Raw genomic sequence first — 25,468 nt, 5'->3', positions numbered from 1 at the left:
TGTTCTCAGGTCGTTCCTGTCCTGGCATGGTGGCCAATCACCACAGCATTGTGTATAAGTCCTGGGGGCAACTGAGTACTAGGAGGCCTGCTTGCCTTATGGCAAAGGGGGCTGTTATAGGTGAAGAACACAGAAGCCAGTTATAGCGTCCGATCACCTGTGTTAGGGGTAAGCGTGACATTGTTAGTATAGATGTAGATATTCTACAATAGACGAATGAGGTGAGAAAGTCATTGATGGAAAAAGTGACACATCTCCTAAATGAAGGAAACTTTTCAGCCCTGTAAGTGGGGGGAATGTTCTGACTCTGAAGGGGTTCATCTACATTTCCACATTATATATCTGGGGGGTACATGTCTTTCTATAGGTGGGTTCTTTATTTTAGTGGGCGTTCTCCAGCTCTGCACTTCAGTAATTGCACAAAGTGAGAATACACAGCAAACTACTTTGAAAAACACCAAACAGACTGCAGGTGACCTTGTTTCCCCTCTCAGCTCTCCTTCCTCTCTATAACATGTGCTTTCTACCAATCCTTCTGACAGTTGTCTCCTCTCTCCTTAATCTCTCTTTCCCTCACCCCTCTTCTCCACCCCACAGCCTGTATATATCCCCCTCACTCCTGTCCTCTCCCTATTCCTGCATCACCGACTCCTGATAATTCTAAACCCAATAAAACCTCCAGGACTCTGAGGCATGTCCCTTCATATAAATCGCACTCCCATATTACCTCCCCCACCCTTCTGCTTCTCCTAACCTCTGGAGATTAAACCCCAAACCCTGGACCTCCATCATTTAACTGTGCCCAAATCTCCCATCCCCCCCATGCCCTCTGGCAACAGCTGCAATCCACACAATTTAGCTACTATTCTTCTTCTTCCCATAACCAGCCTCCTCTTCTCTTGCACCCTTTGGAACGCCTGCTCTGTCTGTAACAAACTCACTTCTGTCCATGACCTCTTTATCACTAACTACTTGCTGTTACTGAAACCTGACTTCATGAATCCGACACTGCTTCTCCTGCTTCCCTCTCCCATGATGGACTTCTCTGGACTCACTCCCCCAGACCCAGTGGACAGAAGGGAGGTGGAGTGGGAATCCTTCTAGCCCCACATAGCATCTTTCAGGTACTACACCCACCTCCCTCTCTGTCACTCTCCTCATTTGAGGCACATTGTATTCGTCTATTTTCTCCAGTTTCTTTTAGAAGTTCTGTGATCTATTGGCCTCCTGGACCCGTATAAATATTCCTTGGTGGCTTCTCTGCTTGGCTACCCTACCTTCTCTCTTCTGAAATCATTCTCAGTGACTTTAACATCCCTGTTAATCCTGCTACTTCTAAACTTCTCAGTCTAACCTGCTCCTTTGACCTGAAGCAATGGATACACAATGGATACACAATGGATGTACGCTTCTACTCACTCTGATGGCTGCACACCCGGCTTTGTATTCTCCTACCTATGCACTCCGTGCAACCTCTCCAACAATCCTTTTTCTCTCTCTGATCACCACCTTATTATTTCCACTCTCTCCCAGTCTTCCACCATCTCTTCCTCCAATCGCTTAACAGTTACCTGTGGAAACCTTCGCCGCCTAACCCACCTTAACCATTCTCTTCTCTGCTACTGACCATCACCACCTGTCAGGAAAATAGGCGCATCCCTATGCGCAATTTCGCAAGGTATGGCCATGTTAACGCGCGTCAGCGCACACGGAGGTGCAATGTGCTTTCTAAAACGAACGCCTGGCGTTGCGTTCGAGCGAACGCGAGTGCGCGATTATGATAGGAAAGCATGACGTAACAATGTCGCAGTCGTACGAACGCACGTGCGCAACGGTGCACGTACGACGTGACACAGGCGCCTTGCCTATTTAAACACTCTTCTGACAGTGCTGCATTATCGTCAGCTTCTCCTGTATACATGTGTCCGTGATTCCTGCTATCCGATCTCCTGTGTACCGACCCGGCTTGTTTGACCTACTCCTGTTGATCTCCTGCTCCTACTACCGGCTTGCACCCGACTTCCCTTGTCTGCTTCCTGCATCTGATCCCGGCTTGGCTTACGGACTCTGAATACTCCGGTTTCCTGTTCTGGACTTGTGGCTCCGATCTTTGGACTGATTTACTGTGTTTGACCCCTGGCCTGGCCTTGACTCCGCTACTGGACTCCCGTTTGTTCTTTTCTTGGACATCCCAAGCACGGTTGCCCCCAGAGACTTGCTCTACTCAGTTCCTGACACCAACTGCTACTACCTGGCAACCAGTGCTTCTGTGGGCACTGCATCCCTGTGTCATCTTCAGGGTTGTGTTGCACTCGGCCGCAAGGGGAGCCCTCTCAGCATCTCGGCCTCCCTCCAAGTCCGTGACAGCACCTCTATGATAAAATATCACTCGCCCCAACCTAACCACTTCTCGTCTACAATAGATCCCTTTCCCCACCCTGGACACTGCCCCCCCCCCCCCCACTACACACAGTAATGCCAGTACACCTAAAACTTTGGCAAACAAATGACACCAGAAGTTTTAAAAAACAAGGCCGTGCTCTTGAGCGCCTGAGATGTAGGACTAAGTTTTAGAAAGACTTAAACCAATATAAATCTGCCCTCCAAAAATACAATTCCTGTCTCCTCACTGCCAAGCAGACCTATTTTATCACTCTCTTTAACAACTTATCATCCCGTCCCCATCAGCTCTCCTCTACCTTCAACGCTACTTCGTCCTCCACTACCTTCATCCACCAACTCATCCACTGTCCAGGAGATCGCCAATCACTTCAAAAATAAGATTGATACAATTCATGATGAGATCTCCGCTGTACAGATAACCCCCCCACTTATCACTCCATATCCACTGTCACAATCAACTGTTCCCTTTCTAAACCCTGCTACTACAGACAGGGTTGCTAAACGTTTTTCAATACCCACCTAACCACCTGCCCCCTGGACCCTCGCAAGTACTCTCTAAAACATGCACTAGTCACCCCTATGCTTAAAAAGCCTTCATTGGACCCCGCCATCTTACCAACCTACGCCCCATCTCCTTGCTCCCCTTTTCCTCCAAACTTCCTGAACGTCTGGTCTACAACCAACTGAGTGACCATCTCACTGAGAATAACCGTCTTGATTCCCTTCAACCTGAATATCACCCTCAACCATCCACAGAAACTGCTCATCCTAAAGTCACAAATCATCTGCTAACGGCTAAATCCAATGGACGCTATTCTGTATTCCTACTTCTGGACCTCTCTGCTGCCTGTGACACAGTAGACCACCCCTTCCTACTCAAAAAACGCCAATCCTTTGGTCTCAGTGACTGTAGTCTTCGCTGGTTCTCATCCTACCTTTCCCACCGCACCTTCAGCGTCACAACTTTACTTCCTCCTCTCCCTTTCTCCATCAGGGTCCCCCAAGGATCTGTTCTTGGACCTCCTATTCTCAATCTACACCTCCTCCCTGGGTCAGCTTATAGCCTCCATGGCTTCCAATACCATTTCTACACTGATTACACCCGAATCTATCTCTCTACCCCTCAACTCCATCAGTCTCCTCACACATCACTAACTTACTAACAAACACATCAGCCTGGATGTCACACCACTTCTTTAAACTCAATTTATCCAAAACCTGAGCTCATATTTCCTCCCCCACGTGCCCCTTCCCCTGATTTCTCTGTCAAAATCAACTTCTCAATTATCTACCCGTCCCCACATGCCAGGGGTAATCCTGGACTCTGAACTATCCTTTTGGTCCCCACATCCAATCACTGTCCAAAGCTTGCCACCTCAACCTCCGCAACATCTCCAAAACACGCCCCTTCCTAACCAATGACACCATAAAGCTCCTAGTTTGCTCCCTGGTCATCTCTTGCCTTGACTACTGCAACTCCCTCCTCATTGGCTTACCTTTACATAAGCTCCTCCCCCTTCCGTCCATCATGATTGCTGCTGCCAGATTCCACCTTTCCAGCCACTCAGCTTCTTCCAATCCCTCCACTGGTTTGCATTCAGTGTCCTCCACCCCTCTCTGCCAATCCCTCCACTGACCTCCATTCAGTATCCTCCACCCCTCTCTACCAACCCTCCACTGGCCTCCATTCAGTGTCCTCCACTCCTCTCCACCAATCCCTCCACTGGTCTCCATTCAGTGTCCTCCACCCCTCTCTACCAACCCTCCACTGGCCTCCATTCAGTGTCCTCCACTCCTCTCCACCAATCCCTCCACTGGCCTCCATTCAGTGTCCTCCACTCCTTTCCGCCAATCCCTCCACTGACCTCCATTCAGTGTCCTCCACTCCTCTCCGCCAATCCCTCCACTGGTCTCCATTCAGTGTCCTCCACTCCTCTCTACCAATCCCTCCACTGGTCTCCATTCAGTGTCCTCCACCCCTCTCTGCCAATCCCTCCACTGGCCTCCATTTGGTGTCCTCCACCCCTCTCTGCCAATCCCTCCACTGACCTCCATTCAGTGTCCTCCACCGCTCTCTGCCAATCCCTTCACTGGCCTCCATTCAGTGTCCTCCACCCTTCTCTGCCAATCCCTCCACTGGCCTCCATTCAGTTTCCTCCACCCCTCTCTGCCAATCCCTCCACTGGCCTCCATTCAGTGTCCTCCACACCTCTCTGCCAATCCCTCCACTGACCTCCATTCAGTGTCCTCCACACCTCTCTGCCAATCCCTCCACTGGCCTCCATTCAGTGTCCTCCACCCCTCTCTACCAATCCCTACACTGACCTCCATTCAGTGTCCTCCACCCCTCTCTGCCAATCCCTCCACTGGCCTCCATTTGGTGTCCTCCACCCCTCTCTGACAATCCCTCCACTGATCTCTAATTGTTGTCCTCCACCCCTCTCTGCCAGTCCCTCTACTGGTTTCCATTCAGTATCCTCCACCCCTCTCTGCCAATCCCTCCACTGGCCTCCATTCAGTGTCCTCCACCCCTCTCTACCAATCCCTCCACTGACCTCCATTCAGTGTCCTCCACCCCTCTCTGCCAATCCCTCCACTGGCCTCCATTCAGTGTCCTCCACACCTCTCTGCCAATCCCTCCACTGGCTTCCATTTGGTGTCCTCCACCCCTCTCTGCCAATCCCTCCACTGGCCTCCATTTGGTGTCCTCCACCCCTCTCTGCCAATCCCTCCACTGGCCTCCATTTGGTGTCCTCCACCCCTCTCTACCAATCCCTCCACTGGCCTCCATCCCTCTCTGACAATCCCTCCACTGATCTATAATTGTTGTCCTCCACACCTCTCTACCAATCCCTCCACTGATCTCTAATTGTTGTCCTCCACACCTCTCTGCCAGTCCCTCTACTGGTTTCCATTCAGTATCCTCCACCCATCTCTGCCAATCCCTCCACTGGCCTCAATTCAGTGTCCTTCACCCCTCTCTCCCAATCCCTCCACTGGCCTTTCATTCAATGTCCTCCACGCCCTCTGTCAATCCCTCCACTGGCCTCCATTTAGTGTCCTCCACCCCTCTCTGCCAATCCCTCCACTGGTCTCCATTGGGTGTCCTCCACCCCTCTCTGCCAATCCCTCCACCCCTCTCTGCCAATCCCTCCACTGGCCTCCACTCCTCTCTGCCAATCCCTCCACTGGCCTCCACTCCTCTCTGCCAATCCCTCCACTGGCCTCCACTCCTCTCTGCCAATCCCTCCACTGGCCTATATTTAGTGTCCTCCACCCCTCTCTGCCAATCCCTCCACTGGCCTCTATTCAGTATCCTCCACCCCTCTCTGCCAATCCCTCCACTGGCCTCCACTCACCTGTTGAGTTCAATTCAAAATACTAACAACAACTAAGGCTGGCTATACATTGTTCAATTTACCAAAACCATATAATATGAGGTCAAGCCTATACACTTTCAATTTGTATGCAACCAGGCAGGTCCTTGCACTACATAGTTGAAGGTAAATCTAAAGAAAATTGAACAAGAAAATTGTATAATGTATGGCCAGCCTTACAAAGTCATCCACAACTCGGTCCCCAGCTACACCACTAACCTTGTCTCACAATACCAAACAAATTGTTCTCTTCGTTCCTCCCAAGACCTCCTGTTCTTTAGCTCTCTTGTCACCTCCTCCCATGCTCACCTCCAAGACTTCTCCCGAGCCTCTCCCATTCTCAGGAACTCCCTATCCCAATGGGTCTGACTATCTCCTACTCTCTCAACTTTTAGACAATCCCTGAAAACTCTTCTGTCAGAGAGGTTACCTGGCTGGACGACTGGCTGGCCGCTGCGCTTTGGCGCGTGTGTTCCTGTGCGCTCGGGTGTGCCTGCCTCTGTGGGCACTTGTGTGCGTGTGCCGACTGGCCCTGATGTGCGCGCTGGCGGGCGTGTTCCTGTGAGCACTGGCTCGCGTGCTTCTATGGGCACCGGTGTCCGGGTGCGCACACTGTTTGTCGCCGACCGGCCTATTTAGTTTGGCTGAACCCATTGCCCGGTGCTGCCAGATCAACAGCTTCCCGTGACCTTGCTCCTGTACCCGTATCTCTGCTCTGATTACCTGACGACTTCGGCTTGCCCTTCGGACTCCCTGGTTTTCTACCTGCACCTGACCTCGGCTTGTTTGACATTGCTCTTGCCTACTCCTCTGTACTTCATTGCCCGCATGTATAATAATAATAATATATATGTGTGTATCATCATCTGCTGGAGATAAAAGACGTCACAGTGACTATGGAGGAAGAGGACGGAACATGACGGGGGGGGGGGGGGGGGTTAAAGAATAGAAAATAAGATCTTATTACCTCCTCTGCTGCCAATTTCAGCCACGTCACCTCTACCTCGTTTCACAAGGAGCTTCCTGTTTGTAGCTGACATCATTTCCTGTCTTCCATAGAGAATTCCTGTCTGGGTAGAAGTGAGATCACCACCTTGTGGGGATCAGAGGAACTGCGGCCCAGAGAAACATCTCATAGTGTGAACACGGCCTTGTGCCGTGTGTGTGCATACCTCCCAACTTTTTGAGATGGGAATAAGGGACACCTACTACCAAACGTATGTAGGCATAGGACATGCCCCCTGCCACACCCTCTTAAAGGAGAATTAACCAAAAAAAAAAAAAAGGTTAACTAAATCCACAAGGGATTTTTTTTACCACTACTATTCCTTTATACTGGCTTTTAACACTTACAAATGCAGCCATTTAGAATTTTGATAAAAGGGTTAGCACCGGAAAACACTTTTTGAACGCTAAAAAGTGCATTTTATATACAACTATATAGATCAGACCGAAATGAGGGGCAAATGAGGAGGAAAGAGGGACAGAGGGACATTGCTCCAAATCAGGGACAGCCCCTCGAAATCAGGGACAGTTGGGATCTATGTGTGTGTATGTACTGTATATCCTTATAGATGTGTAGTGCTCCCCCCGCAGGAGCCACTGATGTTATCTGGTTCTTTCCCATACAGTACAGAGGCCACCAGTCACCCAAGTAACCGTCCATTCACTCCGACTCCAATAAACAGTCTTTTTGTAATGTATTGTTTGTAGAATAACAGGAGAGGGATTGGGGCAGAGGCATAACTATAGGGGGCACAGCTGTGACCCGGCCCCATGCTTGAGGGGGACCATGCGGCTCCCCTGTCCTATTTGTCTACACATTTGTATATGGGGGGCCGTGGCATTTAGAGGAACTGATCACCTCCATCTCCCTCCTGCAGCCCCCGCTGAATGGCGGTGGGAGGGAGTGAAGAAGTGGAGGATAAGCAGCGGCTGTAGGAGGGAAATGGAGGCGATCGGTTCCTCAGGGGGTCTCCAAATTATGGCCCTCCAGTGGTTCAGGAACTACAATTCCCATCATGCCTAGTCATGTCTGTGAATGTCAAAGTTTTACAATGCCTCACAGGGCATGTAGTTCCGCAACAGCCGGAGGGCCGTAGTTTTGAGATGTCAGCTCTATATAAATCCACATGTTCACCAGCACACCATGGATCTTGAGTTGCAGTCCACAACTTTTATTGTAGAAAGATCACATCCTAACAGAATAGGTGCAACGTTTCGGAGCCACGCAGGACCCCTTCGTCAGGCATGTGATAAAGTGCATACAGTGGAAACAGAATAGAAATGAACTACCACCAATCAAAATCAAGGAAAAAAGTGACAGACATTACCTCAGACATCAAACATGAATTACAAAGCCTGGGTGCACGTATTGAAACAAATGAGACCAAAAGCGGATACCACAGTTACCAGGGCGAACCAAAAAAACTGATCGCATACAAGATCTACACAATCAACTTGACGTTTGCTATGGCCAAAATCGACGACCTGGAAAATAGGTCTCGAAGGCACAAACTTCAGGATTAGAGGCCTGCCAGAAAGTATTACTGACATACAATAAGCAGTTTCCTCCCTCATCAAGGAACTCATCCCTGACATTCGCCCTCACAGATTGGAACTGGACCAAGCTCATAGGGCCCTGGGCCCACTACGTGCTGATGGCCTGCCCAGGGACATTGTGGTGAAACCGCACTACTATGGAATTAAAGAAGAGGTGATGAAAAGGGCCCACACCACAAAGCAACTACAGATTATGGGGCATGCATTTCAAATGTTCGCCGATATCTCTCCCTCCACGATTCAGAGGAGACGGACACTTAAACCTTTACTTTCAGCCTTCCAACAGAAGAATATCAAATACTGGTAGATTTTCCCCTTTGGCCTCAAAGTTAACAACAAATCTTTCCGATTTTCTTCCTTTCCTGAAGGGGTACACCTGCTGCTGAAGCTGGGTATCAGCTCCATGGATCTCCCTTCGCCGATGCAAACCTCAACTGCAATTACGGCAAAGCGTCCATCTCCCTCTAGCCCTCTTACTTCCATATGGCAAACTCCCAAAACCAAAAAAGCCAAGGAGAGCTCCAAGAGCGAGAAAAACCAGGAGGGTTTACCTCCATGAAAATGAACTCTGGCAATTCTGACCAATCATCCCTCCATCCCAAGGGAGCTCTTTTTTCTGTATCCCCACTGGACTTCCTTGTCCTATGTCCTACAACGTAGAAGATTCCCCTAATCTCTTCTCCGGACTCTGTCACTGCCGGCTTATAGAGCTACTTTCTTCCTATCTTAATATGACTCAGTTATAACTTTAATGGTTCCGGCGCACTCATGTATGACCCTTTGTTATGGACTATATGTTAACATGTATGACTGTTATCACCAACTGCTCTGTTTTTCCTATGTTAAATATATTATAAATATATTATAATAAGAAATTCTGCTCTACATGTTTTGCGACCCGAAGCGTGGCTTCTTCAGGAGCTATAGGGGAACACACAGGTGTCTATGAGCCCTATATTGTCTCACCATAGTGCTAGTGGATGTTTATCAGCTCTACATTGCTACGTAAGTAATGGGAAGGGTTATCCAGCTAAATATGCATATATAATAAATGCATTCTGGGTTATTTACCGTATATATATATATATATATATATTATACCTTTAGCTACCTTGTATGCCCCCACATCCTGACAAATGTGCTCATCTATGGTCGCTCTCTGTATGTTGGGGCTCTGGAGGATCATTGGGGGGCGTGTCGTGGCTTGGTGCGCCTGGCGCAAGTGAGTATCGTTTTCATTGAATCCACTTCTTGTATAAGTGAAAATGTCCACATAGATGCATATACATGTATACATTTTTTTTTTGCTGTAGTATGTACTGTAATTAAAGTATGTTTCTTTGAATAGAAATATTCAAACTCCTGAAGAAGTGACGGTTCGGGTGGCGAAACATGTAGAGCAGAATTTTTACGTCAAGGACACGTGGAATCCATCCTGAGAGGAACATACATATGTGTGGGAGTATTTCTCACACAGGAAGTATTATCTATCATATCCTCCAGGGCGACTACATCAAGCCCGACCTATCTTTTATTATGTTATTGTGTTTGTAATTTGTTGTGAATCTTTTAATGTAGACTATTAAAATATAATACTTTTGTACGTGCCCTCAAAGTCCATTTTTCCTGTCTTCAACCAGTCACACAATCAGCACAACTAGACATCCCCATTGCCTGGCAGGGCAGCCCAGAGTCAATCACAGCACGCCACGCATGCGCATTGTGGATAATCATCGCTGGGTATTGGCAGGACGCCCAGCTGCGCGGCCGCCGCTGTCATGGGAACCGTGACGTTGGGCCGCTCTGCACTGAGAGAGTAAACACGGCTCCGTAGGGGGAAGAAAAAGGACAAGAGCAGCGATAGAAGACAAAGAGAAATGAGAAGAGAGTGAAAAACAGTAGTCTGAGATTATCAAACAAAAAGTCTCCTCCCTAAGCAGGTACAATGATGGGCTGCAGATAGGTACTCGGGTACTCTGGGCTTGAGACAGGCACTCGGGTACTCTGATGGGCTGGTGATAGGTACTTGGGTACTCTGATGGGCTGGTGACTGGTACTCGGGTACTCTGATGGGCTGGTGATAGGTACTTGGATACTCTGGACTTGAGGCACTCGGATAAACTGATGAGCTGGTGATAGGTACTTGGGTACTCTGGGCTTGAGACAGGCACTCGGGTAATCTGATGAGCTGGTGACAGGTACTCGGGTAATCTGATGGGCTGGTGATAGGTACTCGGGTACTCTGATGAGGTGGTGACTGGTACTCGGGTACTCTGATGGGCTGGTATCAGGTACTTGGGTACTCTGATGGGCTGGTGATAGGTACTCGGGTACTCTGATGGACTAGTGATAGGTACATGGGTACTCTGATGAGCTGGTGACAGGTACTCGGGTACTCTGATGGACTAGTGATAGGTACATGGGTACTCTGATGGGCTGGTGATAGGTACTCGGGTACTCTGATGAGGTGGTGACTGGTACTCGGGTACTCTGATGGGCTGGTATCAGGTACTTGGGTACTCTGATGGGCTGGTGATAGGTACTTGGGTACTCTGATGGGCTGATGACAGGTACTCGGGTACTCTGATGAGGGGGTGACAGGTACTTGGGTACTCTGGTGGGCTGGTGACAGGTACTCGGGTACTCTGATGAGGTGGTGACAGGTACTTGGGTACTCTAGTGGGCTGGTGACAGGTACTCGGGTACTCTGATGAGGTGGTGACAGGTACTCTGGCGGGCTGCAGATAGGTACTCGGGTACTCTGATGAGGTGGTGACAGGTACTTGGGTACTCTAGTGGGCTGGTGATAGGTACTCGGGTACTCTGATGAGGTGGTGACAGGTACTTGGGTACTCTGGTGGGCTGGTGATAGGTACTCGGGTATTCAGATGGACTGGTAACAGGTACTCTTTATTTTGGGGCAACCAGTGTGTATTGGTGTACACTGTGATTGGTAACTAGCTTTTTACCGCAATCTCCTCCTCGTCCTTGGACACAGCCGGTCACGTGGTAAAGAAACAATTTTCATTGACTCTTCACCCCGATCGGCGATGGGCTGTGTCACGAAGGGGGCGGGCAAGAGCGGCGAGAGCAGGCAGACGTCCTGTGACGCCCCGCCCGGAGGGAGGGAGTGTTCCTGCTGGCGTTGTTCGTCTATACGTCAGTGGTTAAGCATCGTAGTTTCTTGCCATTTTTACGAGCGTGCGCAGTTTTAAAGCGTGACATGTTGGGTGTCTGTTTACTCGACATAACGCGATTTTTTATATTCTAAAAAACATCGGGTTATTTATTATGTTTTTTTCCATACTGTATATGTGTATATGTATATCTCTATACACACACCTATACACAGTATATAATGTTTGGGGATATACTGTATATGTATATATGTATATCTCTATACACACACACATACACAGTATATAATGTTGGAGGTTATAATTCATTTTCTATAAAAACAAAATACAGATTTTAACTTGTAAACAAAAAGTGTCGGGTGAAAGTGCGTGTACATTCCTTCTGTGTGAATTGGGGGAAAAAGATGAATGTTACAATCATTTCCCAGCCATGCCGATCTCTGGTCCCAGTTCAATAAAAATAATAATTCCCTATAATTCGTCCGCAACATCGAGCGGCCATAATGTTTTCTAAAAAAACCTTAAAGCGGGACTCCACGTTTTCTTTTTTTTTAAAGCCAGCAGCTACAAATACAGCAGCTGCTGACTTTTAAAATAGTGACACTTACCCGCCCAGCGCGCCCGCGATGTCAGCACCCGAAGCCGATCTCTCGATCGTCTCTCGGGTGCTGCCGCCGCCATTTTGGGTATGGGAATCAGGAAGTGGAGCCTTTCGGCTTCATTTCCCGGTTCCCTACTGCGCATGCGCGAGTCGCGCTGCGCAATGAGGATGGACCCGCTGCCTCTGGGATCTGTGCGTTTCCCAGCAGGCAGCGGGGGACTTTCGGAAAGGGGCGTAATCTACGCCCCTTTCCGCAGAGAGATATCCAGGAAGTGGGTGCAGATTCCTGTACTGTACAGGTACCTGCACCCCCCTGAAAGGTGCCAATTGTGGCGCCGGAGGGGGGGAGGATTCCAATGAGCGGAAGGTCCACTTTAGGGTGGACCTCCGCTTTAATCGTAAAAATATCAACATAACACATGTGGCCACTAGATGGAGCCGACGATTGTAAAAAAGATCAGGGATGGATGGTGAGCTCACTCACCCACCCCTTGGCAGTCAGCACCTCTCATCCAGATGTAGCTGTGGCTGCTGGGCTTAAAATTTCCCACCCCTACTTGACTTTTCTGAGGCACATCACCGGGGATTGGAGTGTGGGCAGACACAGAGGGGTAGGAGCTGGGGGGAAAGAAGAGCAGATAGAGCCCTCTCTCCTCTCCTGTCTGTATGTGGGGGGAGGGGGTGTTAGTGCTGGCTTTAGGCAGTGTGTGAGAGACACTTGAGGCTTAGACAACTGGAGCCAGCAACCTTGCTGGGAAGTCATAGTCCAGTCCGAGTTTCAGACAGTCCGAAACCTGGATGCATGATTCCAAACCCAAACTGTCGGGGGGGGGGGGGGATAGTACCTTATAAAGGGTTCTAGGTGGGTCATGTACCTGTGGCCGAGCCTGACGTGTAGAAGGAGACCTCATGCAGAGCTCCGGCTCAAGGACCACTGGAGTTGCCACAGTGCAAAGCACACTGGAGTTGTAAAGCGTGGTGAGGTAGGAGTGCCTGCAAGATCCTCAATTGGTTGCGGAGATGTTTGGCTGGGTATGTAACCAGAACAGGGCTGGATAGTTGAAGCAGCGGATGGCCACAGGAACAGCGGATGGAGAGAACACAGTAGATGGAGGGCCAGTGACACCAGGAACTAGGCAGAGGAGATAGATAACTGGATGCAGAATCAGACGAGCCAGGTCAGCAACAGAGGATTGGATATCAGCATCAAAGGCAGGCAGAGAATGGTCAAGATGCAGGCAAGGTTTGGCAACAGGATATAAAACAGAAGAGAGGTTAAGCAAGGTCACCAGGGCAAGCCGGGGTCAGGATAAGAGATAGCAAGTGTAGTCAGAGCAAGCCGGGGTCAGTATAAGAGATAGCAAGCGTAGTCAGGGCAAGCCGAGGTCAGGATAAGAGATAGCAAGCGTAGTCAAGGCAAGCCGGGGTTAGGATAAGAGATAGCAAGCTTAGTCAGAGCAAACCAGGGTCAGGATAAGAGATAGAAAGCGTAGTCAGAGCAAGCCGGGGTCAGTATAAGAAATAGCAAGCGTAGTCAGAGCAAGCCGGGGTTAGGATAAGACATAGCAAGCTCAGTCAGAGCAAGCCGGGGGGCAGGATAAGACATAGCAAGCGCAGTCAGAGCAAGCCGGGGTCAGGATAAGAGATAGCAAGCGTAGTCAGAGCAAGCCGGGGTCAGGATAAGAGATAGCAAGTGTAGTCAGAGCAAGCCGGGGTCAGGATAAGACATAGCAAGCTTAGTCATAGCAAACCAGGGTCAGGATAAGAGATAGCAAGCGCAGTCAGGGCAAGCCGGGGTCACGATAAGAGATAGCAAGCGTAGTCAGAGCAACCTGGGATCAGGATAAGAGATAGCAAGCGTAGTCAGGGCAAGCCGGGGTCAGGATAAGACATAGCAAGCGCAGTCAGAGCAAGCCGGGTCAGTATAAGAGATAGCAAGCGTAGTCAGAGCAAGCCAGGGTCAGGATAAGAGATAGCAAGCGTAGTCAGAGAAACCCGGGATCAGGATAAGAGATAGCAAGCGTAGTCAAAGCAAGCCGGCATCAGGATAAGAGATAGCAAGCGTAGTCAGGGTAAGCCGGGGTCAGGATAAGAGATAGCAAGCGCAGTCAGAGCAAGTCGGGGTAAGGATAAGAGATAGCAAGCGTAGTCAGAGCAAGCCAGGGTCAGGATAAGAGATAGCAAGCGTAGTCAGAGCAAGCCTGGCCTCTCCTTTACTATGCTTCAGTTGTGAAAGGACACAGGAGCGATTGGCACTGATCGCTCACTGTGTTCATTCAGGAAAGGAAGGGGCCAATAAATTCTACATGTACTGGCCCCTTCCCCTGCTCTCCATCCTGAAACATCCCCCCTGTGTGAGGAGAAGAGGGATGCCGGAAGCTGCTGCGGGGGAGAAGAGCGCACGTGGGGGCCTTGACCGAAGATGGAAGGAGTGCACGTGCTAGAACCACTTCCCCTGCAGTGCAGTTGGAGGGAGAAGCTGGCCGCACTGCAGGGGAAGTCAGAAGAGGATCGGTATCTGCAATAAGAAGGTACAGCCGGCCTTCCTGTTCAGCAAGTGCCTGCCCTCCCCCCCCCCATTTTGAACTGTCTGGGCCCAGGCCCAGTACAGGAGGGCTGGCTGTATTGCCTTATCAGGGGGCCTTGGTTGACCCTGTCTTACCTGTCCAATATATAGCGTCCAAGCTTCACGCATCGCGGTGGGCATACCCCTCAAAGGGGTCTTCAGGGACATGGAGAATGTTGCATTCGGCCACTAGATGGAGCTAATGCCTGTGATACTTAGTGCCGTATAATAGCCAAATGCACTTTTCTCTGTATTACATTAATGGTTGGTATAATATTGCTGGTTTCATTATCTTATGTCCTTTAATGTGACGAGCATTCGCCCAGCTGTGCCAAATTCTGCCCGTATTTTCATTATCACAGCAATTTCCTATGACCGTCATCTCAATTATGGCGCAATAATGCGGTATTAATACTGCAGTGCCACATTACTACCACTAGACGGAGCCGATGATCATAGAAAATCACTGAAATAAAATAGGACCAATACCGGTCACAACTGGGGGGGATGCGCGTCACATTTGTTGTGGAATTTTATTGATAGGCGACTCCTATCCTCATATTGATTAGCGGTTCCAAATAAATAACTACTGCAGTAGGGAACAGACACAAAAGAAACGCTCCGCATCTTCCCAAATAACTCTTCTGTTTTATTACGACACAATTGAAGGTTTTTATACACATGATTACGTAGCTGTCACATTAATATTGCAATTGTACGTTTATGGTAACAAGGGGCGTAACATAGGCAGGCTAATTCTAATACAAGGGGCGTAACATAGGCAGGCTAATTCTAATACAAGGGGCGTAACATAGGCAGGCTAATTCTAATACAAGGGGCGTAACATAGGCAGGCTAATTCTAATACAAGGGGCGTAACATAGGCAGGCTAATTCTAATACAAGGGGCGTAACATAGGCAGGCTAATTCTAATACAAGGGGCGTAACATAGGCAGGCTAATTCTAATACAAGGGGCGTAACATAGGCAGGCTAATTCTAATACAAGGGGCGTAACATAGGCAGGATAATTCTAATACAAGGGGCGTAACATAGGCAGGATAATTCTAATACAAGGGGCGTAACATAGGCAGGCTAATTCTAATACAAGGGGCGTAACATAGGCAGGCTAATTCTAATACAAGGGGCGTAACATAGGCAGGCTAATTCTAATACAAGGGGCGTAACATAGGCAGGCTAATTCTAATCAGGACTGGAAAGAATGCAAAACATGTAATGAAAACATTATTAGTGCCGTGTGCAATACATACAAAATACAATACAATTCTATACACAACTCACACATTTCCTTTACACATTCATTCTACAAAGGTTTTATAGAAACAGACCTGTAAGTGTTTGTGAAATCTTCCCCCACAAAATGTACTCAGCCAATGAGAGGTAATGACTGCATTTTTATTTTAAAAGGCCTAGAGGACCGCCTTTTAAGTGGTGGGGTTAACGTGTTTCGTCCCGAAGGACGACTTGAGAAAACAGACCTCTTGGAAGAGTTTACACCACAAAATGTACTCAGCCAATGAGAGGTAAGGACTCCATTTTTATTTTTCTCCTGCTATCAATGGCCGACACGGTACAACACTTCATCCATGTCTTTGGTGATCTCTGATCTCCTTATCAACTGTTTCTTCCATGATGAAGATCAGCCATGGAGTATATCTGAGGTGTATATCAGGGGGTGCTTCTTCCCCACATGTCCAGCAACATTCATATACAAGACATTTCCCGCACTCACTAATACACCTCGAGGGTTGTGTGGGATCCCTGATGTACAGGAAGACAGGACTTCAGTGAGGAACATTTCCCTCAATCAGGACAGGAATATGGATTCTCCCCCGTGTGAGATCTCTGATGTGTGGTAAGATTGGACTTCTGTGAAAAACATTTCCCACACTCAGTACAGGAATACGGCTTTTCCCCCGTGTGCAATTTCTTATGTTTGGAAAGTGTGGACATCTCTGAAAAACTTTTCCCGCACATAGGACATGAATACGGCTTCTCCCCCGTGTGCAATCTCTGATGTATGGTAAGAGCGGACTTATGTGAAAAACACTTCCCACACTCAGGACAGGAATACGGCTTCTCCCCCGTGTGCAATTTCTGATGTTTGGAAAGTGTGGACTTCTCTGAAAAACATTTTCCGCACTCAGGACAGGAATACGGCTTCTCCCCCGTGTGCAATCTCTGATGCGTGGTAAGAGTGGACTTCTGCGAAAAACATTTCCCGCACTCAGGACAAAAATATGGCTTTTCCCCCGTGTGCAATTGCTGATGATGGGAAAGATGGGACTTCTGTGAAAAACATTTCCCGCACTCAGGACAGGAATATGGCTTCTCCCCCGTGTGCACTTTCTGATGATCAGAGAGAGAGGACTTCACTGTAAAACATTTTCCGCATTCAGAACAAGAATACAACTTTTCCCCCGTGTGCAATCTCTGATGTTTGGTAAGACTGGACTTCACTGAAAAACATTTCCCGCACTCAGAACAGGAATGTGGCTTCTCTCCCGTGTGCGATTTCTGATGGTGGAAAAGAGCGGACTTATGTGAAAAACATTTCCTGCACTCAGGACAGGAATATGGCTTCTCCCCTGTGTGCAGTTTCTGATGATAGGAAAGAGTGGACTTCACTGTAAAACATTTCCCGCAATCTTTACAGGAATACGGCTTCTCACCCGTGTGCACTCTCTTATGATCGGAAAGAGTGGACTTCTCTGAAAAACATTTCCCGCACTCAGGACAGGAATACGGCTTCTCCCCCGTGTGCAATTTCTGATGTGTGGACAGACTGGACTTCCGTGAAAAACATTTCCCGCACTCAAGACAGGAATGTTGCTTCTCCCCCGTGTGCAATTTCTGATGAGCGGAAAGATGGGACTTCTGTGAAAAACATTTCCCGCACTCAAGACAGGAATGTGGCTTCTCCCCCGTGTGCAATTTCTGATGCTCAGAAAGACTGGACTTCCATGAAAAACATTTCCCGCACTCAGAACAGGAATAAGGCTTCTCCCCCGTGTGCAATTTCTGATGGCTGGAAAGACTGGATTTCTGTGAAAAACATTTTCCGCACTCAGGACAGGAATGTGGCTTCTCTCCCGTGTGCAATTTCTGATGAACAAAAAGATGGTACTTCTTTGAAAAACATTTCCCGCACACAGGACAAAAATGTGGCTTCTCCCCCGTGTGCAATTTCTGATGATTGGAAAGACTGGACTTCTGTGAAAAACATTTCCCGCACTCAGGACAGGAATACGGCTTCTCACCTGTGTGAGTTCTTTTATGTAGATTAAGTTTGGATTTATAATAGAAGCACTTCCCACACTCAGTACAGGGAAACTTCTTATCTGTTGGAAGTACGACACCGTCCCGCACAGTCTGAGGTTCCTCGGGATAAGAGGAATACGATGGTCCATCTACACTGTGTGGTGCCGGATGGACATTTGAGGTAGTCGGGTTTTCTCCTGAATTATTCCCCCTATGAGAACTCTGATGTGTGGAAAGTTGTGACTTTAGTACAAAGCTTTTCCCACACTCAGAACAGGAATACGGTTTCTCACCCGTGTGAGATCTCTGATGTTTGTAAAGATTGGACTTATCTGAAAAACATTTCCCGCACTCAGGGCACACATACGGCTTCTCCCCCGTGTGAGTTCTTTTATGAATATTAAGTTTGGATTGAGACTGGCAACACTTCCCGCAATCAGGACAGGAAAACCTCTTATGTGTTGGAAGGACGGCACCGTCCCGCACAGTCTGAGGTTCCTCGGGATAAGAGGAATACGATGGTCCGGCACCGTCCCGCACAGTCTGAGGTTCCTCAGGATAAGAGGAATACGATGGTCCGGCACCGTCCCGCACAGTCTGAGGTTCCTCGGGATAAGAGGAATACGATGGTCCGGCACCGTCCCGCACAGTCTGAGGTTCCTCAGGATGAGAGGAATACGATGGTCCGGCACCGTCCCGCACAGTCTGAGGTTCCTCAGGATAAGAGGAATGCGATGGTCCGGCACCGTCCCGCACAGTCTGAGGTTCCTCGGGATAAGAGGAATACGATGGTCCGGCACCGTCCCGCACAGTCTGAGGTTCCTCAGGATAAGAGGAATACGATGGTCCGGCACCGTCCCGCACAGTCTGAGGTTCCTCGGGATAAGAGGAATACGATGGTCCGGCACCGTCCCACACAGTCTGAGGTTCCTCGGGATAAGAGGAATACGATGGTCCGGCACCGTCCCGCACAGTCTGAGGTTCCTCGGGATAAGAGGAATACGATGGTCCGGCACCGTCCCGCACAGTCTGAGGTTCCTCAGGATAAGAGGAATACGATGGTCCGGCACCGTCCCGCACAGTCTGAGGTTCCTCAGGATAAGAGGAATACGATGGTCCGGCACCGTCCCGCACAGTCTGAGGTTCCTCGGGATAAGAGGAATACGATGGTCCGGCACCATCCCGCACAGTCTGAGGTTCCGCAGGATAAGAGGAATACGATGGTCCGGCACCGTCCCGCACAGTCTGAGGTTCCTCGGGATAAGAGGAATACGATGGTCCGGCACCGTCCCGCACAGTCTGAGGTTCCTCGGGATAAGAGGAATACGATGGTCCGGCACCGTCCCGCACAGTCTGAGGTTCCTCAGGATAAGAGGAATACGATGGTCCATCTACACTGTGTGGTGCCGGATGGACATTTGAGGTAGTCGGGTTTTCTCCTGGACTATACTGTGTGATGTCCTCATCTTCTACTTTACAGTCTGGAGACAAAGTGAGACAATCCTCTGAGGTTTTCCTCATCTCCCGTCCATCTACTAAAATAGAGATGCAAAGATTATTACTAGACATGAGCTGATTGGTTCCCCTAAACCAGGACTCCGCCCACATCAGGCAGCTTTGTCTCTGAGGATCATTCAAAAGTCATTCAAATTATACATATTATATTCCAGGCCACAGATACGATTACAATTTTAGTATCTACTGACCTAATGATAATTCTGTTATAAGGTAAAAATATAAAGGTTGTGACTTAGGACAAATTATAAGTAGAATTGTTTAACCACTTCAGCCCCGGACCATTTAGCTTATTATTACTAGACACGAGCTGATTGGTTCCCCTAAACCAGGACTCCGCCCACATCAGGCAGCTTTGTCTCTGAGGATCTTACAATTCCCCCCTCAAGGTAACTAGTAAATGGGTCCTCTGATCTCCTACCAGATCATTTCTTTATTCATGGACCTTAGTCAGAGAGCGAGGAAACAACGAGAACTGTCTTCTATAGGAGTGACAGTGATGAGGGGATTATAGGACGAGTGTCCCCTCCCCCTCTATCACTCATTGCCATCTTCCCAACACAAGAAGTCCTGCACTTCCTTATTTAGTCCATGATTTAGTCATGAATAACAGCGGGGCTGAGCCCCACCAGAGGTCAGAGAGTGAGGATGGGGGGAGAACAACCAAGATGAAGACTGGACTGATCCTGAAGACCCCCATCATTGGGTTATTTTTGTAATTCTTTATTTAATATTTTTTTTATACACAAAATATAAAACTCACATAATTAAACATGGTATACAAGGAAAAAAACATCATAAACCTTGAGCCTTGAGGGGAATCTCCTTTTCAGTACCCATTTCTGAGCTGGCAGGGGGGTGGCTGTCTTCCCCTTTCCCCTCCGGGCTGATAAAAATATAATACTTCTTTCTCCTTGTTCAATACCCCCACCTGATTCTTTTATTTTCCCCCCTCATCCCTCTCCCCCCACCCCCCCCCCAGCCCTCCTATAGCCCTACCACCTCGCTATATTTCTTCGTTAATTTGAACAATTTCCATTGTTCCCATTTCTTTCGGAATTTCTTTTTTCCACTCTCCTCATCTTCTTCCCGTCCCTCCATTCTATACATATCCTCTACTCTTTCTATCCGTTCCCTCGGTTTTGGAGCTTCTACCTGTTTCCAATTTTTTGGGGATCAGGCTCTTTGCCACATTTATTAAATGTCCTATGAGGGGCTCTTTATACTTTTGGGTTGGGGTATCTGTACCGTGGAAGAGGCATGTCCAAGGGTTTTTCTGGTACCCGAGTTCCTGTTGTTATTTTTAATCAGATCAAATATTTCTCTCCAGAACTTTCTAATTTTTGGGCATTCCCACCATATATGTGCCGCGTTCCCTTGTTGTCCACACCCCCTCCAACAATTCCCGGGTTGATCTTCTTGATATCTCATCATCATATCTGGCGTCCTATACCACCTAACACCTAACAAGGCTTTTAGAATTCATTTCTATTGTGTTAAGGTTTTTAGATGTCCCGTGTGTTAAGCGCAACATTTTTTTCTATATTCTGTTTCTCCCCTCGCGGTTCTATTTCTTCTTCCCATTCTTTTATATAGGTGGGCACCTCCATCTCATCCATTCCTCCCAGCATCTTATATGAGATCTGTGAGATGTTTACCCTTATTATTTTCCCTTCGCACATCCGCTCTAGAACATTTAGGTCTTCTCCACTTCTCAACGGTTGTGGCAATGATGAGACAAAATGTCTGAGCTGGAGGTACCGCCATCCATCTATATCCATATACTCCTTTCCTTTTTGTAGTGTTTCTAAAGTGTTTATTTTGCCCGCTTTTATTATGTGTCTCAATTGAGTGCAGTGGCGTAACTAGAACCTTTAGGGCCCCGATGCAAGAAACCATAAAGGGCCCCCCCTGAACCCCAACCAGGGCCCTTCCCTCTGAGACCGGCGGTGGAACTCCAGGGCGTGGTCACAGGTATGACCTTTGTGAACCCTGTAGTTCCACCACTGGTATCAGTAGTTTTTTTTTTTTTTACATTTTTAGGTTCCCCATTGGGGCACTGTCCCTAGGCAGGATGGGGTCCCCGTCCCCAGAAGAGATGAGGTCCTTTTCTCCAGGGCAGATGAAGTTACTGCCCCCAGGTGAGACGGGGTCCCTGTCCCCAGGGGAGGAGGGGGTCCCTGTCCCCAGGTGAGAAGGGGTCCCTGTCCCCAGGGGAGATGAGGGTCCCTGCCCCCAGGTGAGAAGGGGTCCCTGTCCCCAGGGGGAGATGGAGGGGGTATGTAATGGTGTGTGGGGGATGGGGTCCTCTCACTCACCATGACCAAGCTGCAGGCCGAGCACTCATCCATGTTGGCCTGGGCTCCATCCAGTGTGCTGGACGGGCGATCAGCATATCTCCCAGAAAGACCTTCCATCATCTGTGTATGACGGGGGAGGAGGGAGGCTGGCAGACAAGCCTGCAGTGTCCTCCAGGGGGCTCTCATAGGGCTGCACTGCATCTGTGTGCTTAAAGTTTGTTTACCCGGGAGAAGTATGCAGTGCAGTGTGGGCCGGACTCGGGGGGGAGGGAGACTCTGGCTGGGGAGAACAGACATCGGACTGAGCGGCAATGCATGGAGCAGGAGAGGGGTACAGGTCATGCTGGGAATGCACAACTAAAGAGCAGCCAGTGCGATAGTCGAGCATGGAGCTCTGCTAGTCACCCTCCACCTCCAGCCACCCGATTGCATGGTGCACTGGTACCCCTAGCTGCCTATGCTGCTGCCGGCCATATGTAGAGGGGGCTGCATGGGCCCCCTGCATCACAGGGCCCGGTTGCGGTCGCGACTGCTGCACCCCCTATAGTTACGCCCCTGATTGAGTGTCTTCTCTTTTAATCCAATGCCCTCCCATAGTGCTCTTCCCCGGTGGGAATAAATTCTTTTCTTTTAACGCCATTAATGGGGAATTGTATTGTCCATTTATTATGTTTATGAATTCCGTCCCATATTCTAAACACGTTTTTTTGTGAGTGCCAGTGTTGTTGGTCCTAGTAATCTATATTTTGGAGGTATCCAGATTTCCCTTCCTAATCGTGTCTCTGCTGAGCTGTGTTCTATTGCCACCCATCTCTTTTCATCGTCTAGTTTTGTCCACTCCGCCACCCGTGTTAACACTATAGATTCATAATATTTCTTAAAGTCCGGTACTTTTAAACCTCCCCTCTCTTTTCCCAGTTGTAATACCTTTAACCCCTTGTACACACGGTTGGAGATTCCGACGGAATGTGTCCTATCGGACCGTTTTGTCGGATATTCCGACTGTGTGTGGTCTCCATCGGACTGTTTCCGTCGGATTATCCGTCGGACCAACTTTTCCAACTTGTTGGTAAAATTTTCCGACAAAATGCTCCGATCGGACATAGCCCTTGTACACACGGTCGGAGATTCCGACGGAATGTGTCCGATCGGAGCGTTTTGTCGGATATTCCGACTGTGTGTGGTCTGCATCGGAATGTTTCCGTCGGAATATCCGTCGGACCAACGTTTCCAACTTGCCGGAAATATTCATGTGTAGAGAATTCCGATCGGACAAAGTGCCACGCATGCTTAGATCAAATTCCTACACCAAAGCTATTGGCTACTAGCCTGAACGTAGTCCCATCGTAACGAAATTACGTCATCACATTCTAAACGATCGGATTTTCCGACAACTTTGTCCGATCGTGTGTATGCAACAGTTTCAGACAAGATCCGACGGACAAAATCCAACGGATTTTGTTGTCGGAAATCTCCGACCGTGTGTACAAGGGCATACTCCGATCATGTGTAGAGAATTCCGATTGGACAAAGTGCCACGCATGCTCAGATCAAATTCCTACATCAAAGCTATTGGCTACTAGCCTGAACGTAGTCCCGTCGTAACGAAATTACGTCATCACGTTCTGAAAGATCGGATTTTCCGACAACTTTGTCCGACCGTGTGTATGCAACAGTTTTGGACAAAATCCGACGGATTTGGTTGTCGGAATCTCCGACCGTGTGTACAAGGACATACTCCGATCATGTGTAGAGAATTCCGATCGGACAAAGTGCCACGCATGCTCAGATCAAATTCCTACACCAAAGCTACTAGCCTGAACGTAGTCTCGTTGTAACGAAATAACGTCATCACGTTCTGAACCATCGTATTTTCCGACAACTTCGTCCGACCGTGTGTATGCAACAGTTTCGGACAAAATCCGACGGATTTGGTTGTCGGAAATCTCCGACCCGTGTGTACAAGGGCTAAGGCTATTCTAGGTTTCTTATTTTTCCAAATAAGCTTGGTTATTAAGGATTTAATGATATTAAAATAGACTGGAGGGATATATATCGGTAACATCTGTAGCTTGTATAGTATTTTTGGTTGTATGATCATCTTTAGGGCATTTATCCGACCCATCCAGGACAATGGTTTTATCATTATTGTTTTCGTATCTTCTCTTACTTCGTCCAGTAGGGGGATATAATTTACCTCATAGATTTTCCTTAATGAGGCTGCCAATTTTATGTCGAGATATTTAATTTCCTTCTTCCACCGGAAGGGAAATTCCCCCTTAATATTCTGTTCTTTTTTATTGCTCATATTGACATTCAACATTTCTGTTTTCTTTGAGTTTATTTTAAAATTTGATAATTCTCCATACTGCTCGATCGTCTTTACCAAGTTTGGCATAGAGATTCTGGGTTTCGTCACATAAAATAGGACATCTTATGTGTCTCTTCCCGGACCTCTATTCCTCCTATATCAGGATTTTTCCTCACTGTCTCCAACAGTGGTTCTAATGTCAATACGAACAATATAGGTGATAGTGGGCATCCCTGTCTAGTCCCGTTGTACATCCTAAAGGGGGCAGACATATTACCGTTTAGCCTTACTGTGACAGTGGGGTCACTTTGGACACAGGGTGAATAAAAGAAACCCCCGATATGGTCTGTGATAGCCATATTCAAGGCTGTATATACATTGTATATAGATTGGATGTATACTGTATATGGGGGTTAAGTATCATTGCTGTGAGGAATTAAGTTGTTTTGCATTTCTATTGTTCATTTAAGTCTGTCCTTGTGTGTATTGTAAAGTGCCAGACAGACTGGCTGCCAACCCTTTGTGAAAAGATGTGTATTGGGTGGGATCGTTTGAAGCATATATAGATTGTACATAGATTGGATGTATACTGTATATGGGGGTTAAGTATCATTGCTGTGAGGAATTAAGTTGTTTTGCATTTCTATTGTTCATTTAAGTCTGTCCTTGTGTGTATTGTAAAGTGCCAGACAGACTGGCTGCCAACCCTTTGTGAAAAGATGTGTATTGGGTGGGATCGTTTGAAGCATATATAGATTGTATATAGATTGGATGTATACTGTATATGGGGGTTAAGTATCATTGCTGTGAGGAATTAAGTTGTTTTGCATTTCTATTGTTCATTTAAGTCTGTCCTTGTGTGTATTGTAAAGTGCCAGACAGACTGGCTGCCAACCCTTTGTGAAAAGATATGTATTGGGTGGGATCGTTTGAAGCCTAGCAGACGTCAGGATGAGGTGTTGAGTCTTGGGATGTGTGGGTGGAGCTGGGCCCTTGTTCATGTTAAAGCATGTGCCTTGAATTGTGTATAAAGTTACAATGTTGCTCTTTAATAAAGTCATTCCTACTACAGAAGAGACAGAGTGCGTCTCGTCTTTTTGCCAGAGGGGTGTCGGCTCCTATAGGAAAGGGTCGTTTAGCTGTGGATATTGGTAGCGAGTGGATGTGTGCCTAGGAGAGGGAACATCGTAAATGGCGTTAACCCCCTTTATATTAGGGGAGCCGTTACACTTACCACTGCCATTGGACAGTCATAGAGTGTTTTTATCCAACTCAGGATTCGGGAACCGAATCCCATTTCCTTCAGTGTGCCCATCACGAATCCCCAGTCTACTCGATCGAAAGCTTTTTCTGCGTCTATCGATAAGAGCAGACTGGGGATTCTACACTCTTGAGTTTTCTGGAGAAGCAATAATGT

General features: G+C 48.1%; 2 protein-coding genes across 2 annotated transcripts in view; one reads left to right on the top strand and one right to left on the bottom strand.

The window, feature by feature from the left end:
- Positions 1 to 25,468, top strand: part of LOC143955622 (uncharacterized) — a 280,961-nt gene that overhangs the window by 126,614 nt on the left and 128,879 nt on the right. The gene's annotated exons all lie outside the window — the stretch shown is intronic.
- The window catches only part of LOC143955344 (uncharacterized), a 52,713-nt gene continuing 43,426 nt past the window's right edge, over positions 16,182 to 25,468 (bottom strand). The window contains 1 exon segment of the mRNA XM_077465412.1: positions 16,182 to 19,557. Within this exon segment, the coding sequence (XP_077321538.1) occupies positions 16,396 to 19,557 (3,162 nt within the window). The 3' untranslated portion in view covers positions 16,182 to 16,395.

Source organism: Lithobates pipiens, unplaced genomic scaffold (genome assembly GCF_037356315.1).
Source record: "Lithobates pipiens isolate NorthernLeopardFrog02 unplaced genomic scaffold, aLitPip1_a1.2 Scaffold_35, whole genome shotgun sequence".
NCBI lineage: Eukaryota > Metazoa > Chordata > Amphibia > Anura > Ranidae > Lithobates > Lithobates pipiens.
This window is presented reverse-complemented; position numbering and strand designations above follow the sequence as displayed.